Genomic DNA, 19,517 nt, shown 5'->3' on the forward strand with positions numbered 1-19,517 from the left:
CATAATGTATTTATTTCACTGTAGCTAGTCTACATATTAAATTTAAAATCATTCGTAACCCTTAAATTCAATTAATTATTTCAATGGACTAAAATCTTGTTTTATGTGATGGCCTTCCTGCCCTGGCATTTGGCCTTTGTGCCCTCCAAAAATTTACATCAAAGGCCAAGTGGCCTTGCCTCTAAAATGACAAAATTCCAGGCCTGGTCACATGTATGAAGAGTTTGTTTTTGTGAATGTCTTTATTTGTATTCTACTTTCGTTTTCTGTGGGTAAATGTTTCTATTGTTTTGTTGGTATATGCTTCCTTGTTAAATTAACAGGAACAAACTTTAAAAGACAGTCACACTGCTCACAAAGCCCTGTTCTCTCTCTCATCTCAAGCTCACAGTTCTTCACAGGTGAACATCGGACTATCGTAAAGCAAGATTAAGACACCTATATTGACCAAATGACCACTAAAATATCACCACTGAAAAAAAAGTCTTTGTGGCAAATATTTGTACAAAAATACACCATCGCTGTGGAGTACAAACCTTGCATATCCAACACCGTTCAGCTCCTGTTGATATGTTTGGTTAAATTTGGATAAAAATCCACAGAAAGACTCAACTTTCTCCCCTGAGCAAGTAGGCAGGCTCTATTTAGCTCAGTGGTTAAAATGTCAGCACTTTGCGCAGGAGACCCAGGTTCAAATTCGGGGTACAGCTTTAACCACTTTCAAATAGCAGATCGACAAGCTCACAACGTGTCGCGATGATGCGACATATCGTGAGCCCGTTGGGCAGCTATTTTCACCACCTTTGCACATAAGACATAAACATAAAGGATGAAAGATGAAACAATAGAGATGCAAGGCTTCTGCCCAACAGAGGCCATAATATCCTCAAGACTCTCTCCTGTCTGTCTGTCTGTCTGTCTGTCTGTCTGTCTGTCTGTCTGTCTGTCTGTCTTGTCTCTTCTGGCCTTAATGCCAGAGCTGCATGTTGTACTGATTGTGTTGTGCATAGAAAAATAGCAGATCTACAAGCCCAGAGCGCGTCCTGCTGCGTTGCATTCTGAGCTTGTAGATCAGCTGTTTTGCGACACGCACCTAAGTATAGCCGAGGCTTTAAGACTGCACAACTTTAAGACTGCAGACTCTCTCTCTCCACCCCTCTGACAAACATGCGGTTGGTTAGAATACACACACACCACACCGCTGCACGTCCTGCTGCTACAACCAGGAAACCCCCCTCCCCCACCGACACTCTCTCTTCTCTTTTCTTCTCCTCTCTCTCTCTTTCTCTATTTACCACTCCCTTCCCCTCACGGTGTTGTCTTTAACCTCACCACCAGTGTTGCCAGGTCTGCAACTTCAGGCTTGTTGTACTGTAAAGTATTGGTAGTTGCGGGTTTGCAACTCCCAATACTATATATACACAATACAAGCAATACAATACAATATGTTGTATATTTATACAAAATATATAAATGTATATTTATTTGTCCACGGACCCCCCCCCCCCTTCATCTAAAAATATTTTGTGCCAGATTTGTGTTAGAAAACATATTCAAAATTTGACACTTTTTTTTCAAACAAAGATTTTACATAGCTGATCTACAAGCTCACAACGTGGCGCGTTGTGAGCTTGTAGATCAGCTATGTAAAATCTTTGTTCGAAAAAAGATCGGCTATTTTCAAAAAGCCGATGCATATAGGTTTAAAGTGCTCGTGTGGCCTATTAGTCGTTTCTTTCTTGGGCTTGTTTTCGTAGACCTGGTTGCTTATTTATCTCGTAAAATCTGGCAACACTGCTCACCACTTCCCCCCTCCCCCCTTCTCTCTCTCTCTCAGATGATGAATTTGTGTCGCTCCTTCCTGTTATAAAAAAAATGACTTTCTTTCGATTCCAAGATTGTGCTTCTTTGAACTTATTGTTATTCTGAAGTCTGGCATGGACTGCAGATAAGAAGAAAGAGAGAGTGAGTCTCGAACCTAATCTACGTTCGGGTCAAATTGGTTCAAAGCCCCCCCCAGTGTAAGAGACCTGTCTTTAGTTATAGACACACGTTCCTTGTCCAAAATACATTCATTATCACCTCTCTCACACTGTCTATGCACAGCAGCCACATTGGGACATTGGGAAATCTTTCTTACTTCCTTCATAGGTCTTACCAATTATACTAATTAAGGCTCTGTTCCATTTAGTGTAGCACAGTGGTTCTCAAACGTTCTAATTTCAATGACCCCCATATAACTCTCAGAGTTACACAAGTGTAAGGGGCCATTTGGGGCCACACAGTGACTCTGTTTGACCAGAATGGAACAGAGCCTTAATTAGTATAATTGGTACGACCCGAAGGTAAGTAAGGAAGAGGCCCAATTTCTTTCCAATACGGCTGCTGTGCATAGAGCCTCTAGTAACAGCTCTATGGTCCTCTACAACAAAGAGTCACACAAAAAAAAATATATCTCTCTCTCTTCCCTTTTAGGCTTTTTCTAGGCACTTTTAAAGAATATTATTCCCGTACAGAAATAAAGCATGCATTGTTTCGTTGTTTTTCTTTTTACATTAATCAGTCAAACTTGGGTATCAAAGCTGGTCTTTGGGCTTGTAAACAGTGTCAAGTTCCTCATCTTTGCGATGTAGGATTGTCTCACTTCTCCTTTGTTGTCCCGTGTGGTCCTTTGTGTGCATGTGTGTGTGGGTGTGTGTGTGTGTCTTTGTACAAGATGGTGTACAGTAGGTGACATCCGTTGTTCATCCATTAGTGGGAATGCCCAATGCTTAAAACCCCTGTAGTTAGTTATAACATAGGGGTTCAATAGCATAATTATCGTTGCTGTGGAGTAGAAACCTCATATGCATGTGCAAATGTGCAAAACTGTTACTTTTTCAGGATTTAAAATAAAAAAAATATGGAGATAAGAGGTTTCTGCCCGACAGCAACATTATCAGACATAGCCTATCAGACAGTAACATGTTGCCAAAAAGGAAATGCATTGTATTTAATTCAGTCTGACTAGAAAGGGCATAACAATGAATGACCAGAGGCAAGCTGAGGCCTGGACCCCTCCCATCCACACACACACCACCACTCCATCCAATCCGTGGTTATAATATATCCGCCAGGAAGGCCCGGTCGGGCATTGAACCCACGTGTCACGTTAAAACACACACAGTGTCCAGTCCGGCGGCTCCATTTGGTTCCATTTGTACACTCTCAGAGTTACAGACCTGTAAAGGGTCTCCCTATAGGAATCGTTAAGAGGGAATGGACAACGAACTGGAATGGTTCAAATGGATCCTAAACCCTTAACTCTGAGGCCCGCCCGCAGTCACTCCACCAAACCAGCTCTTAAAGCTTGGATAAAAACCTGTGGCTGAAACCTCAAGAGCATCCATTCAGGGTTTCAGCTTCCCATCGCTCCATCCTCTCCTCCTGGCCTCCTCACTGTCTCCTCCTCCTCCTCCTCCTCCTCCTCCTCCTCCTCCTCCTCCTCCTCCTCCTCCTCCAGCCTTCCGTCCGGATCCAACCTCTTCCTCACATTGCTTCCTTCCTTCATTATCTTTCCTGCACTCTTTATTCAATCTGCTCTCTTGTCGTTGGCGTTTTTGTCCTCCCTTCTCCCTTTTCCCTTTTATTTCATCCCTTCGAAAGAGGAAAAAAACGACTCAAAGATCGTCGTTTTCCCCCCTGACCTTTTTTCATTTCGATACGGGATGGAGGGAGGGAGGGAGGGAGGGGTGAGTTAACGCAAAAGCAGACCGAGTTCATGCCGACCTTTAACCCATTGATACCTGGAACGCTTCTGTGTCACTTTAGATGCCTTTGGCTATTCAAAAATAGCAGATATACAAGCTCATATCTGCTATTTTTTAAAAATCGTGGAAAAAATATTTTGAGGATTTTTTTCAAAAATCTGTTTGGATTTAGAAAACATTTTTAAGAATGGCCTCAGGTCTTAAAGGGTTAAGACACCGACGGGGGCTTTTGTATAGTTTGTTTTAGTTACAGGGCAGCCAGGTACCGTACATGGGGTGGGGGTGTGGGTGGTGGGGGTGTGGGTGTTGGTGGTGGGGGTGTTGTTGGTGGTGAGGATGAGGAGGAGGAGGGGGATAGCGCCGGTGGTGGTGCGGCGAGGGCGGGCACGCGGCGGCGTGGTGGTGGCGGTACACGGGCTGCACCTGCGCCACGTAGTAGTTGCTGAAGTTCCCGTCGGCCACGTACGGCGCCGGCTGGTAGAAGCACGTGACGTTGGCCGCGTTGGGGATGGCGTTCTGCTCGGCCAGCACGCGCAGCGCCAGCGCCGAGACGAGGCCCAGCGTCTGCCGCCGCTCGTGGCCCATGAGGCACACGGTGCTCTCGCTCACCGTGCGGTGCAGCGTGGCCAGGTAGTCGTACTTGCGGTCCTCCAGGCCCACGAAGTGGTTCTGCAGGTAGGACTCCAGCTTGCGCCGCTGCTCGCCAATCTTTTCGGGGTGGTGAGGAGAGAGAGAGAGAGAGAGAGAGAGAGAGAGAGAGAATATCATGTTATTTTTCTTCAAATATATATATATATATAAACTGTTAAAGGGATACTCCACTTTCAAATAAAATAAACATTTAAAAAATATATTAAAAATAAATGAAAAAAGTAATGGAAAAATCACGGCCCCCTCACGCATTAGAGTGTCCTACTAATGTGTGAGGGGGCCGTGATTTTGCCATAACTTCTTTCATTTTTTTTTAATATATTTTTTTAATGTTTATTTTATTTGAAAGTGAAATATCCCTTTAACCCATTAAAACCGGGAACGCATCTGTGTAACCACTTTAACCATTATTTTATACATGACAGATGACAAAATGACAGATGCTTTCCCAGTCTTAATGGGTTAAATTGTAATATTATAATATATTTTCCATATGTCTCTGTTACCTCCAGCCCCAAAAAACAATTATAAAAAATAATTCATTCATTCATTAATACATAAATACTGTATTAAAAAACACATAGCACTCCGTTTACACACATTTGCACATAGAAAACCACAATGGAAATAAACTCTCAAGCTTTTTTTGTGTTTCATCCTTTCGATGTACGTGTCTGCATTTTTCTCAATCAAGCCCGAGAACACCATTCAAAACCGAATAGAACAACATGGTCCATTGAGTTCAGTGGAGAAGTGGCACCATGTTATATCCGGATCCTCAAGCTATATAGAAAAAAACATGGATGAATCTCTCAAACAAACAAACCTCGGGGAAGTCTATGAAGAAGCGCGAGCACATGTAGCGCTGCAGCAGCTTCATCTCGCCCTCGCAGGCCGCGCGGAAGCCCCGCACCAGCAGGTGGCAGTACTTGAGCAGGCCGCCGCCGCGGATCTCCTCGGGGTTCCGCGTGCAGATGAGGCGCCGCCGCAGGTGGTCGAGGGCCGCGGGAAAGTCGCCGTAGACGCTCTCGCCGAGGATGGTGGGGTGGAAGGTGGCGGCCATGGGGTGCTCGGAGCACTCGTAGAACAGCAGCAGCGAGTCCAGGCGGATCTGGAAGGAGTCCACGCTGAACTCGAACTGCCGCCGCAGCGAGTCCACGAACTTGAGCTCCACGTTCTTGCCGCGGTTGTTGGAGAGCGAGATGAGGCTCCAGCGGTCCGAGTCGTTGCACACCTTCACCATCTTCTGAACGTAGGCCTCCTGTTGACGACAAGCACATGAGCTCTGAACTAACCAGTAGCGGACAGTAACCTAGTACATGTACTCGAGTACTGTACTTAAAGCGGCACTATGTCACTTTTGTTTTGAATGAATCAGAATCAGTATGGTAGACAGTGGTGGAAAAAGTGCTCACATTTGTTAATTAAGTAAAATATCAATACGGCAATGTAGAAATTCTCTGTTACGTAAAAGTAAAAGTACAAAAGTATTGGTATCAAAATGTACTTAAATTACCAAAAGTAAAAGTCATTGTACAGAATGTCCAGAATTTCAAAATGTATAAAAAATATTTTTAAAATAGCCGATCTACAAGCTCACAATGCGTTGCATCGCCCACCCATTAACCAATTTTAATATAGGATGCACTTTAACTCGAGTTCAAATTTTACCACGCAACTTTCACTTATTAGTGGAGTAATATTTGACTAGGATTGAGTACTTTGTCGACCACTGTAAACAAAGCTACACAAATCATAATGTACTACAGTGTGTATTGCAATATCGGGTCCAAGTTGCTTGGGTTCAAGTTGTCGTACGGATTGTTTAACCTAGCCTGGTAAACCCTCCCTCCGGAAATCTCATTTCTATTTGATTCCAGGAGTGAGTCTGGCCTTATCGCCCATTCTGCAATATTGGCTGTGTATGCCAAACCTGTGCCAAACGGCCGAGCCTATCAGCGTCGTCGCTCATTGTTCTGTGATTGACAGCTTACGTTGGCCAATCAGGTGGCGAGTTCGAGTGAGCCCAAAACACGAACGGCAGCCATCTTTTTCTTGTGCGCTATATTCTCCGCTATTTTTTTACTTCTAAAAGCTCATAACTTCTATTTTGAGGCACGGAATTTACTTATAAGATATCGTTTGGATAGAATTTAGTTGTTTAACTTCATACATGTGGTCAATTAATCATGACAAAGCCTATTTAAAAATTTGTTTTTAGAGAACCGGTAGGGGCAGGCAGTGACACCCATGTATCCGAATAAGGCAACCCATTTTGGGCATTCGCCGTCTCAAAAGTCCCGTTGCGTCACATTAGACTGGTGAACTGCTGATTGGCTGAAGGGGAAAATGTATCATTGGCTGAAGGGGTTGTCAGTCAACGGTATTACTCCCGCCCAACTCCAGCCCACAGCCAATATTGCAGAATGGGCGATAAGGCCAGACTCACTCCTGGAATCAAATAGAAATGAGATTTCCGGAGGGAGGGTTTACCAGGCTATGTTTAACCACGTTCGCCCTGAAAATAGCCGATCTACTATTATAGCCGATCGGCTATTTTCCAATAGCCAAAGTACAAAACAGGGATTAAGCAGTTAAACCCAGACATAATTGAGTCCAGCCCTGGCTTACAGCTGCCAGTATAGCCTTGTGGGAACTATAACTCAACTCAACTACAACGTCACTCTGAATAAGAGCATCTGCTAAATGCCTACACAGTAAATTGTAGATTAGAACATCAATTGCTCATTTTAAACTCTACCTACTATGGCTTTGCTGTTTTACTAGATTATAGTATCATCGTTACTGCATATAAAACATAAATGCATTATGCATATTAGGATATACGGTTATAACAATTCAAAGTTTTGGTTCAGGCATGGTTTATCAAAAGAAAATCCCAGACAAACATTTTTGAAAAACTGTAAAAGCAGAAGAGTTAGGGAGTCTAAAAATGACTCTAAATGTTATGTTATAATAATAATAATAATAATAGGATAATACATAATAAAATCATTGCCACAGGATTGCTTACATAGTAGCCTAATCTAATAATTTACAAGATACAAGATGTAGGTAAATAGAGGAAGCAGAGTTGTCATTTCCTCAACCACTAAGTATTAAGTAAGTTTGAAGTGAACGTTTCTTTCATTTTGTTAGCAGGCTACCTCTACCATTCATACACCATGTTCATTGACCACATATTTCCACATCCTCCTTTCAGACAGCAGACTAATACTCCGTTTTTATGTCAAAACAGTTTGTTGACATGAAACAGTCTATTGCGAAATACAGTAGCCTGCTGTAATGTCAGGTTTAAGAAAGACTGCACTGTCAGTGAGATTTGCTGTCAATTGGGAAGCTATGCATTGGTGCGACACCGTCAGTGGTGGAAAAAGGACTAAAATGTTTTACTTAAGTAAAAGTATCAATACTGCAATGTAGAAATAAAGTAAAAGTCCGGAATTCAAAATTCACTTGAGTAAAAGTTCAAAAGTATTGGTATCAAAAATGTACTTAAAGTACCAAAAGTAGAAAGTACTCATTATGCAGAACGTCCCATTTCACAAGTTTTCAAATGTATAAACATCTTTTCAAAATAGCAGATCTACAAGATCTGCTATTTTCAAATAAAGGTACAATATTTGCCTCTGAGATGTAGTGGAGTGGAAGTAAAACTGTCAGTGAGATTTGCTGTCAATTGGGAAGCTATGCATTGGTGCGACACCGTCAGTGGTGGAAAAAGGACTAAAATGTTTTACTTAAGTAAAAGTATCAATACTGCAATGTAGAAATAAAGTAAAAGTCCGGAATTCAAAATTTACTTGAGTAAAAGTTCAAAAGTATTGGTATCAAAATGTACTTAAAGTACCAAAAGTAGAAAAGTAGAAAGTACTCATTATGCAGAATGTCCCATTTCACAAGTTTTCAAATGTATAAACATCTTTTCAAAATAGCAGATCTACAAGATCTGCTATTTTCAAATAAAGGTACAATATTTGCCTCTGAGATGTAGTGGAGTGGAAGTAAAAGTAGTGCAAATTGGAAATACTCCAGTAAAGTAAAAACAAAAATACCTCAAAATTGTTCCTAATGAGTAAATGGACTTAGTTACTTTACAGTAGAGTAAAGTATTAGGTAGAGCATAGTACATTAGGTGAAGATCTCCAACACAAAGTTGCGGATAAACTATAACCTAAAGTTTCAGTAATTACTGTATATCATCATGTTTTAAATTGTGTCTGACTGTGGATATATCTCTGTTGGTTTGGTGGGCCAAACTAGCCTGGCATTGGCCAGACTGATTACGTGGATTCACTCTCACGTGGATTCACTCTCACGTCAGGGGCGCAGCCATGGGTGGGCCTGGGTGGGCCGTGGCCCACCCACATAGAGAGCTGGCCCACCCAATCGATTTTGCAAAAAAATAATAATAATAATATATTTTTTTAAAACATTTTTATAATTATTTTTTGGATAAAAGAATCGGTAAAATCAGGCAAAAATAATAATTCAATAACATAACCCTAACCCAACCCTAACCCTAAAACCGAAATAAAGTAACAAAAGAACGCCCAAAAACGCCCAATATCCGCGCAATAACCACACATTTTGCTCAGGCCCAGCCTATACTAGCGTTCTGGCTGTGCCACTGTCTCACGTTCCTCCACGGTATCAGTCTTCAGCCCATAGGGAGCGAGTATGAGAAATCAGAAAATGATCGGGCCAATCAGTGACTGCGTTTCAACTGCTGTCTGTACAACAGTGAAAAGCGTCAAAATTATTTTCTGATTTCTCATACTCGCTCCCTATAGGCCGAAGTCCAGACTGATACCGGGGAGGAACGTGAGAGTGAATCCACGTGGCCAATGCCAGGCTAGGGCCAAACAGCCTTGGCAATAATCCAGGAGTAAACGAGGCTCCAGCTGATTAATGTGCATCCGACTGGAATTGGATTAGACGGAATCCTCTTTGTATTAGAAAGCACTTCTTTTTACTATCTGCTGCCTGCCAGCTCTATTCACTGTGTCAGGGCAGATGGATATGGACATGATTTTGTCTACATTGCTTTTGAAATGGTACACCAGTGGTGGAAAGTAACTACTGAAGTACTGTACTTAAGTACAATTTTTAGGTATTTGTACTTTTACTCCACTACAATTATTTGAAAACTTTACTTACTAGTTATTTTGTAAACATACATTACCCACTTCAGCCCTAAATACATTTCGGGCGTTTGAAAATAGCTGATCTACAAGCTCTCGCGACGCATTGTGAGCTTGTAGATCTGCTATTTTCAAAAGATTTGTATACATTTGAAAACTTGAAATGGGGACATTCTGCATAATGAGTACTTTTACCTTTGGTACTTTAAGTACATTTTGATGCCAATACTTTTGTACTTTTACTCAAGTAAATGTTTTATTCCGGACCAAAACATGGTTGGCCGCTGTTCAGTGCCATGCTTATTTATGGAATTTTGGTTCTGAGTGCCACAACCAAAATTAATTGTAAAAAAAAAAGTGCTTAGGAGCCGAGATACAGCCTTTTTCAGTAAAAAGTTAAACAAGAAGTGAATGGAGCAGCAAATCTTCAAATCATCATATCTTGGGTTCTGAACATGTTTTTCCCTTTTCTTTTTTTTTTCATGACGTATTTGACGTATTGTGGCACACGGGGCGTTAGGCCTCATGACGTATTTGACGTATTGTGGCACTGAAAGAGTTAAACTCCTTTTTTGCAGCCAGCGCATTCTAAATAAGAATGCGCTCACTTTCAGGACCCTCCCATGCAACAACTACAACCAGTTGCTCTATCACAAGCACCATGTCGCTTCCTGAGTCTTGGGACGGTCCGCCTTCCACTCACCCGATTGGACAGAGGTGGAAAAGCAGCATAGAGCGCGTAAACGCAAGATGTGCGCGACAAGCGGAAAGATGCGCAAGACCATGAATCCACACGTTTGCATTGACCATATAGGTAAAATAAAAGTGCGGTGTGACTGTGCCCTAACAGAGTATTTCAATTTAGCAGTATTGATACTTATAGTAAAAAAAAATTCTACTTTTCCCACTACTGTTTGATCGGTTCTACTGAAAATAAATGAATAAATAAATAAATGAAAACATCTGCATAAGTTAGGCAGAAGATGGCCACCACTAAAAGAAAAATTTCCTTTTTATTGTAGCCTATTCCCTTTTATCATTATCTATGATAATACAAATGATAATTTATGATTATGATCTTGTGCTCTGTGTCCTAATGAACGCATGCTTAATAATGTTTTTTAATGCAAAGCACTTTGAATTGGCTTGGTTGTTGAAATGTGCAACATATAAACTTGCCTTGCCTTGCATAAATGGGGAACTAGTACAGCCAAAAGAACGGATGTATTTTGTGACATAATAGGCTATAGTCTAGTATAGGGAGGGTTATGCTGCTCCATTTGACAAACGTTATGAGAGAATGGCAAATGGGAGAAATTAATCAATCATATACTGATTGATTGATTGATTGATTGATTGATTGATTGAATACTTTATTAATAGTTCTATACAAAAGGATGCTAAAAGGATTAAAACCCAATAAAGCACTATATATGGCTTGTTTCCATTGGGGTCCATGTGTATTCGATTCATCGAAACATTTAAAGACAAACAGTAATACAATGCTATGCAAAAAGACATCATATAAACGACGCATTTACCTTTAAAGTAAGCGGCGTGATCTTCTCCTTATTCACCCCTTCGGGCAAGAAGTCCAGGAGAGAGTCCAGCACGATGTCCTTCACCATCCTGAACTCCGTCTCGCCCTTCAATGAATGAATGAATGAATGAATAGTTTATTTTGGTGTTTTACCATAACGTTGATAAATACTTCAGTTTAGTTTACATATACAGAGGTAACACCAAAAAGGTGTGGGCTGAAGCCGAGGCTTATTATGCCTACCCTATTTGAAGAGTAACTTTGATATAAAACAAAACAAAACAAAACAAAAACACATTTTCAGAACTTAGTTCATACATACATGTATAGCCTATATCAGTTCTGTCAGGACAACTCATGAATGGATAAAGACAACTCATAAAGGATAAGATATTTTTATTGAATATAAAATGAGCATTATATCTATTATGGTTTTGGCAATGAATTGGATCTGCTTTTAGGTACTCTGATAAAGCACATTCCATCTCCCAACCATAGGCACTCTGAATCCTCCTGTATATAAACAGCAGATACAAAACGACAGGTGGTAGCTGGGGTGGTGGAGGGTGAGCAGCAATTTTAACAAGACAGCAGTGACAACAGCAGCAATAGCATGAGCAGCAGCAAAAGCAAGCAGGATGAGAAGTGCAAACTTTCAGCTTAAATAGAGCGGTCTGAGAATGAAATGAGTGTGTGATTGGATGAGTGGATGTGAACGTGGAGCTGAGGCGGCCCAACGGTCGGCCGCCAACAACTGCACTGAGTTCCCTGACAGAACTTGCTCTGCGCATGACAAGTTTTCAAATGTATAAAATGTATAAAAATATTTTGAAAATAGCAGATCTACAAGCTCACAATGCTCACTGCTCATTGGTTCTCAACCTTCTCAAGCCGTGACCCCCCCAAAATAATCATATTTGAACTGGGGACCCCCCCACCCTGACAAGCATTTGGAATTGTAGGAGTTGAGGCATTACATTTAGTTTGACTCGGTTCCACAGATAAATATTGTGAAAATAGCCGATCTACAAGCTCACAACGCCTCGCAACGTGAGGCGTTGTGAGCTTGTAGATCGGCTATTTTCAAAATGTTTGCCTCTTTCTTATATTATTTGACAATTTGGCTAATGTTTGACCAGTTTTTATATAGTTTGTTGAACACTTTTGATGCAGTAATGCTATTCTTTTTTTTAGGTATTAAAAAGGTCTTAAAGGTCCTAAAATTGTCACTTCACTGTTATCTGGGGTCCCCCCCCAAAAAAAGAATAATGTATGGGGACCCACAGGTTGAGAACCACTGGCCTATAATACACACACATACCTTGAGCTCGGCGCAGAAGATGAGGTCCAGGTCCTTCCACCCCAGGCCGCTGTCCTCGTGCAGGACGTGGCTGGCGGCCGAGCCGTTGAGGCGCACCTCGCGCACGTGGATGTGCTTCTCCTCCATCCTGGAGCGCACCGCCTTCACGATGTCCCGCGGCCGCACCTTGATTGATTGATTGATTGAATACTTAATTTAAAAAAGTACTCATCATGCAGAGTATCACCATTTCAAGTTTCCAAAATGTATACAAATCTTTTGAAACGCGACGCGTTGTGAGCTTGTAGATCTGCTATTTTCAAATAGCTGAAGTATATAGGGCTTAAGTGGAGTGTAAAACCCTACTCACTTTCAAAACTGCCCTAAAGATACACCTTCAGGAGGCTGCAATTCGAAAATGGCCCCTGTCTAAGTCTTAACCTACCCCTCAAACCCCCCTCCCCATTCTTCTCTTGTACATATTTTTCACTCTTCATACCAGTAACCTGTAAGCTGATTGTATGACGTTCTGTATAGTAGTGTGTATATCTGTCTGTCTCTTATATGTCATCCTGATTTGTGTGCATGGGGATCTCATCTTAAACAAGCTCAGTGCTTAATGAGTCTTCCAGTTTAGTAGAGAATTTGTATTTCCATGTACTGTTGTTCTCATGTCTTACTAAATAAAGTACATCAATCAATGAAGTGGTTAATGTATGTGTTGTAATAATAATCAAAATCTACAAAGTAACTAGTAACTAAAGTTTTGCAATAACTGTGATTAGGGATGCACCGAATTGGAAATTCTTGGCCGAAACCGAATACCGAATATAGAAAACAGTTGGCCGAATAACCAAATACCGAATGGCCGAATATGATTATTTAAAAAAATATATATATTTTGTTTTTAAACAATTTTTTGTACCATTGCTGTCATGGCTGTGCCTCTGTTATAGAGCTACATGATTATGGCAAAACTTATAATCACTATGGGTCCATATTGAGATCAGTTATATATACATTCGGTATTCGGTATTCGGTATTCGGTGTTAAAATCTATTCGGCCGAATACCGAATATGCTTTTTTTGGCCATATTCGGCTGAATATATTCGGTGGCCGAATATTCGGTGCATCCCTAATTGTGATTGATTGATTGATTGAATACTTTATTAACAGTTTGCCAAAAAAAAGGGCACAGAAAGTACAGTTTCATACAAAAGGATGCTAAAAGGATTAAAACCCAAGACTTGTTTCCATTGGGGTCCTGTGTATTCAATTCCACCTCCAGTGATGGAAAAAGTACTCACATTCTTTAGTTAAGTAAAAGTACTGCAATGTAGAAATACTCTGTTACAAGTAAATGTCCGGAATTTTAAGTTTGACTTGAGTAAAAGTACAAAAGTATTGGTATCAAAATGTACTTAAAGTAAAGTAGAGTAAATATACTTAATTACTTTCCACCACTGCTAAGGATGTCATTTTAAAGCTGCAATACCTGGGATTCAGACTGAACATTTGATTGATAAAGTAAAAAATACCTCAAGATTATACTTGAGTAAAGAAGGCTACTTGAGTAAATGTACTTAGTATACTTTACACCACTGGTACTGCTCACCTCCAGCGTGGGGAAGTTCCACCGGCCGTGGATGGGGATCGAACCGGCCAGGATGGCGTCCAGCCGCTGGACCTGCTCCCAGTGGAGCACGGAGATGTTGCTAACGGCCCCGTCCTCCTCCTCCTCCTCCTCCTCCTCCACCACACAGCCGTCCTCCTCCTCCTCGTCGTCGTCCGGCGCCACCACACAGCCGTCCTCCGCCAGAGGACACGGGTCAGGCGGCTGATCGACCCTCACATCCATTTTTTAAATTAAAGATAATTCGATACGAAATGGATTTAAGTCCGTCTTGTGATCGCTCGCTGTGGAAGCTGGCTGTGTCCGTTTTGGAGCGGCATCGGCTGGCCGTGGATGTGTGCGTAAAGTCGCTCTTTTTACTGGAATGTGGAGATGCTGAAATACACTCTACAATCTACAATCCTGTAGGATTCCAATAGCGAAAAAATCCTATACGATTTTGGAACAAATCCTATAGGATTCTTACAGGAATGCCATAATCCTATATAGGATTCTATTTGAAAATCCTATCGGATGTCTTTGACTAGGCTGCTGCGTAAAGTCGCTCTTTAAGCAGAATATGGAGATGCTGATAGACTACACAGCATCACACACAATGCAAAACAACACAGATCTGAGTCATTTTTGGGGGCTTCGATCGTCCTGGTTATTGAATAAATAAAGCGTGTCTGTCCAGAGTGACCAGACTAGAGAAGATCAGTCAGACAGTCAGTCAGTGTCTCTGCGCTCCGTTCCGTTCCGCTCGGATCGCCAAAACCGTCTCTTAGGAAGATCAGCTACACTCAGAAAGTGACTGAAAAAAGTCCACTGTGTCAACGAGTTCTGCGTCCATTAGCATCCAGTACTGTGTCATCATCATTATCCCAGTGCGCTTAACGGTCGTGTTGTTGGGTCTACTGTCGTTCACTTTTACGCACGGAGGTGCGTGTCTCTCCCTCGCAGAAACTTCACTCATAATTCCAGCTCCTACCCTTTGCTTTGCCCGCTGATCACACACACACACACACACACACACACACTGACTGATCACACTCACACACACACCTACTTCCACCGGTCATGTAAAGAGAGGTGTATGTCTGGCTGATCGCTTACATTGTGCCCGTGTTGTCCGCACACACAGGACGGTGCTGCTGCACCGCGGTCCCTTTGCTTCAGCTCACAGCTGCTCAGAGAGACGTTCTGAATCTGAACACAACTGTTTCCCCTGCTTCCACTAACGGCGATGGGGGGTGGCGTCGTTTGTTTTGATTGACAGCGCCTCCGACCAATGGCTGTCTACGGTAAAGCCTCTAGCCTGCTACGTCATCACATCAATATTCCACTTTTACCGTCATTCCTTTCACACCTAGAGCATGAGAATTGCTCTTGTACAGTGGGGCCCAATTTCTTTATTTTTTTTTTGGGGGGGGGGGGGGGGGGTCCCCAGACAGTGGTGGAAAAAGCGCTCAAATGTTTTACTTATAAGTAAAAGTATCAATACTGCAATGTAGAAATACTACATTCAAAGTAAAAGTCCGCAGAATTAAACATTTACTTGAGTAAAAGTACAAAAGTATTGGTATCAAAATTTACTTAAAGTACCAAAAGTAGAAAGTAGCTACTCATTATGCAGAATGTCCCATTTCACAAGTTTTCAAATGAATATATATTTTTTAAATAGCAGATCTACAAGCTCAAAATGTGTCGCATCGCAACGCATTGTGAGCTTGTATAGATCTGCTATTTTCAAATGGCCGAAATGTATATAGGTCTGAAGTGGGTGATGCATGTTTTGTAGTAATAATAAAAATCTACAAAGTAACTAGTAACTAAAGTTTTCAAATAATTGTAGTGGAGTAAAAGTACAATATTTGCCTCTGAGATGTAGTGGAGTAGAAGTAAAAGTACTGAAAATTGGAAATACTCCAGTAAAGTAAAAAATAACTCAAGATTATAAGCTTATTGTGCAACATTAGTTTTCTCACTCAACAGTAAACAAACCAACATACAGTGTACGTGTAAACAGGGTATCTGCACATTTCTAAAGTTACTTGTAAGACCTTTTTAATACCAAATTGGCCAAATGGTCAAATATTACTTAAGAAAGAGGCAAACCTTATAAATAGCCGAATTACAAGCTCACAACGCCTCGCACCGTTGTGAGCTTGTAGATTGGCTATTTTCACAATTTATCTGTGTAACCGAGTCAAACTAAATGTAATGCCTCAACTCCAACAATTCCAAGTGCTTGCCAGGGTAGGGGGTCCCCAGTTCAAATACGATTATTTTGGGGGGTCCCCAGTTCAAATATGATTATTTTGGGGGGGTTGCGGCCTGGAAAGAACCCTTGCTTTAGTATCAACACTTGTGACACAATATCGTTTTTTGTGTTATTTTTGTGTGTTGTTTTTTGTTGGATGTAGCCTACATTTAATCCATGTTGTGACACAGTCATATACATCTTAATGAGAAGAATGTGTACTGTGTAGTCAGTGCATCTTTATTCTTTTACCCACTGATAACAAACAGTACTAATAACAAAAAAAAACATAATACAATATTTAAGCGATAGTTCAAAAGCCTGGCACAAGTGTACCATAATGCCACCTAATAGTTAGGCTATTAGTTGTGTTCACCCTGAACACACTGACACACTGTACAGGCATACATAGTCAAAACTGGGGGAAATATCTATTTAAATAACGCCCCCTAGAGGTGGTCTTGCGTCTTTTCCCTAATATTTTCAACAAGGCCTAAATAATGAGCTATTCCTTTATTTCACAAACGCAAACTAGTGCAGCCATAGACAACTAGACAACATCCTATCTATCTATCTATCTATCTATCTATCTATCTATCTATCTATCTATCTATCTATCTATCTATCTATCTATCTATCTATCTATCTATCTATCTATCTATCTACAGCAGCGGTTCTCAACGAGGGGTCCAGGGACCCCCAGGGGCCCTCGAGAGGACTCCAGGGGGGATTTCCAGCTAAACGATTGTTAGGCTAGTTAGGAACCAAAATTGGTGTACGAAATGGAACCAAATGGACCCTCACAGGTCCATTTGGTTCCCTTTCGTACACTCTCAGAGTTAAATGAACACTTTTGATTTTTTGATTTTTAACTAGATGGGTCCTAGAGATACAAATCTGACACAATGGGGGTCCGTGGCCTCTGTCTGTCTGTCTGTCTGTCTGTCTGTCTGTCTGTCTGTCTGTCTGTCTGTCTGTCTGTCTGTCTGTCTGTCTGTCTGTCTGTCTGTCTGTCTGTCTGTCTGTCTGTCTGTCTGTCTGTATGTAGGCTATAGGCCACAGACATGGTTGTCATGGTGAATCTATTTATTGAACCACAGAGCTCCTCTACTCTCAGGTGCATCTGCGTCACTACAGAGAGCAGGCCGTAAACCAGCTTACCGCAGATTACCCTGTATATTCACACACCCATGTGTGTGTGTGTGTGTGTGTGTGTGTGTGTGTGTGTGTGTGTGTGTGTGTGTGTGCACACACACACACACACACACACACACACACGGGTGAGCACACATGCACACACACACACACACACACACACACACACACACACACACACACACACACACACACAAACAATTGTTACTAGATCTAGATAAGATGTAAAAAATATAGATACCTTGACCTTTGTCCATGACATTGACACACACACAAACGCATGCACGCACGCACGCACAGATGAAACATCTGCACGCACAGATGAAACATCGTCCCTAAATGAGAAGCAAGCGAGAGCAAAAAGTGTGACACAACATGTCACAAAATTACCTGTAATGGTCACTGTTCCTATAAGTAACATCAGTAAATGCTACACATCACCTCTGACTTGGTTCAAGATGTTAGGTGAGGTATTAAACACAATCATGCTGACGATACGAGAATATTTGCTGTAGTTGAACAAAGTGTTGGTTACCGTAACATTGACAGTAACCCAACTTAGGAAATAGTGAAAATAGCAGATCTACAAGCTCACAACGGGTCGTGAGCTTGTAGATCTTCTATTTTCATTATGAAATAATTCGTAATCGATTTTCTGGTAAGTTTGGGTCCCAGGGAGACAACAAAGTTATATTTTTGAGTCTCAGCTCAGGGCCGGTGCTAGGCAATTTGGCGCCCTAGGCAATATTTTTCCTGCCACAGCGACACCTAGAGCCTCCAAAAAAAAAAAGCCTACTCTGGGGCCTACTCTGCCTAATGGGCGCGCCGACCTAGCCTGGTAAACACCCCCTCCCTCCGGAAATCTCATGCATTGCATTGCATTTGGTTTCAGGAAGGAGGGTCTGGGATTGCTCACAGAGTAAAGCTGCCCGAACCGCTGCGCATACGAACCAATCAGCGGCTGCTAGGGGCGGGATCATCCAATCACCTGCCTAGTAGCTTGAAAAAATGAAACTCCGTCTGTCATCGATTCTGCGCCCGAAGTCTCAGATGCAAGTACGCTGTGAAACAAAATGTGTGTCGCAAGCTTCTTCCATTTGACGGAGTGAGGTTAGCGCCGACCCTAGCCTGGTAAACCCTCCCTCCGGAAATCTCATTTCCATTTGATTCCAGGAGTGAGTCTGGCATGAAGGCTTGTATGGGCGTTTCTAGTGCATTACCAAATAACCGAGCCAATCAGCGTCCTCGCTCATTGTTTTGTGATTGACAGCGGGGGTAGGCCAATCAGGTGGAACCCGAGTGGTTCACACGTCATTAATCAATACACCTTTCATACAAGCTGCTCATTAACATCAAAGACAAACCAATTACTCCTGGTGATAATCACTGCAGCCTAAAGTGGCTTAATTGGACATCAAAGGGCCACTTCGACATCAAAGCTACATTACTCCCGCCCAGCTCCAGCCCACAGCCAAATTGCCCATATAGGTCTGCAGGCCAGACTCACTCCTGAAATAAAATACAAATGAGATTTCTGGAGGGAGGGTTTACCAGGCTACGCCGACCCTGTCTCAGCTGAAACACTGTCCTGGGTGCGAAGTGTAATATCTGACCGGCTATGCAAGGCATTTTCACTTTTCAGCCCATTGACTAAAATGAAACGAGGAATCATCACTTTTGGGTGCGAAGTATCACACCCAAAAGTGATGATTCCTCATTTCATTTTAGTCAATGAGCTGAAAATGTGTCGCATTGCAGGTCAGATATTGTAGAGGATAAACAAGATACATATAGTTTTGAATACCAAATACATCCCATCAGTTCTGGCTAATGTTGCTGCCAAGTTATATGCCATACATGGACATTTATCTATTATTAATATAATACTGTATTTATTCTAACTGTTTGAATCAGGTGATAGTCATTGGTCCCGTTGTGCTAGGGGCATGTTTGTTTTCCACTTCAGCAGGGTAAAACATGGCAGTATAACACTGACCTTATGGTACACAGTGATGTAGGCAACACAGCTGCAGCTAATCAAATTAATAATGGGTGTGTTAGATTATAGGTGTGTCAATGCT

The 19,517-nt window shown here is 41.8% G+C and overlaps 1 protein-coding gene across 1 annotated transcript; it reads right to left on the minus strand.

Moving 5' to 3' along the window:
* Window positions 1-3,982: 3,982 nt before the first annotated feature.
* LOC308103674 (terminal nucleotidyltransferase 5A-like) lies at window positions 3,983-15,199 on the minus strand. The gene is made up of 5 exons (XM_080453788.1): window positions 14,022-15,199; window positions 12,427-12,591; window positions 11,107-11,211; window positions 5,227-5,661; window positions 3,983-4,457 (listed from the first exon to the last, which is right to left on the minus strand). Exons 1-5 carry the CDS (start codon window positions 14,262-14,264, stop codon window positions 3,993-3,995), a joined length of 1,413 nt encoding a protein of 470 aa, XP_080309914.1. The 5' UTR covers window positions 14,265-15,199; the 3' UTR covers window positions 3,983-3,992.
* Between the last annotated feature and the right edge of the window lie 4,318 nt (window positions 15,200-19,517).

Source organism: Gymnoscopelus braueri, assembly GCF_963280865.1.
Source record: "Gymnoscopelus braueri genome assembly, chromosome: 16".
NCBI classification, from domain to species: domain Eukaryota; kingdom Metazoa; phylum Chordata; class Actinopteri; order Myctophiformes; family Myctophidae; genus Gymnoscopelus; species Gymnoscopelus braueri.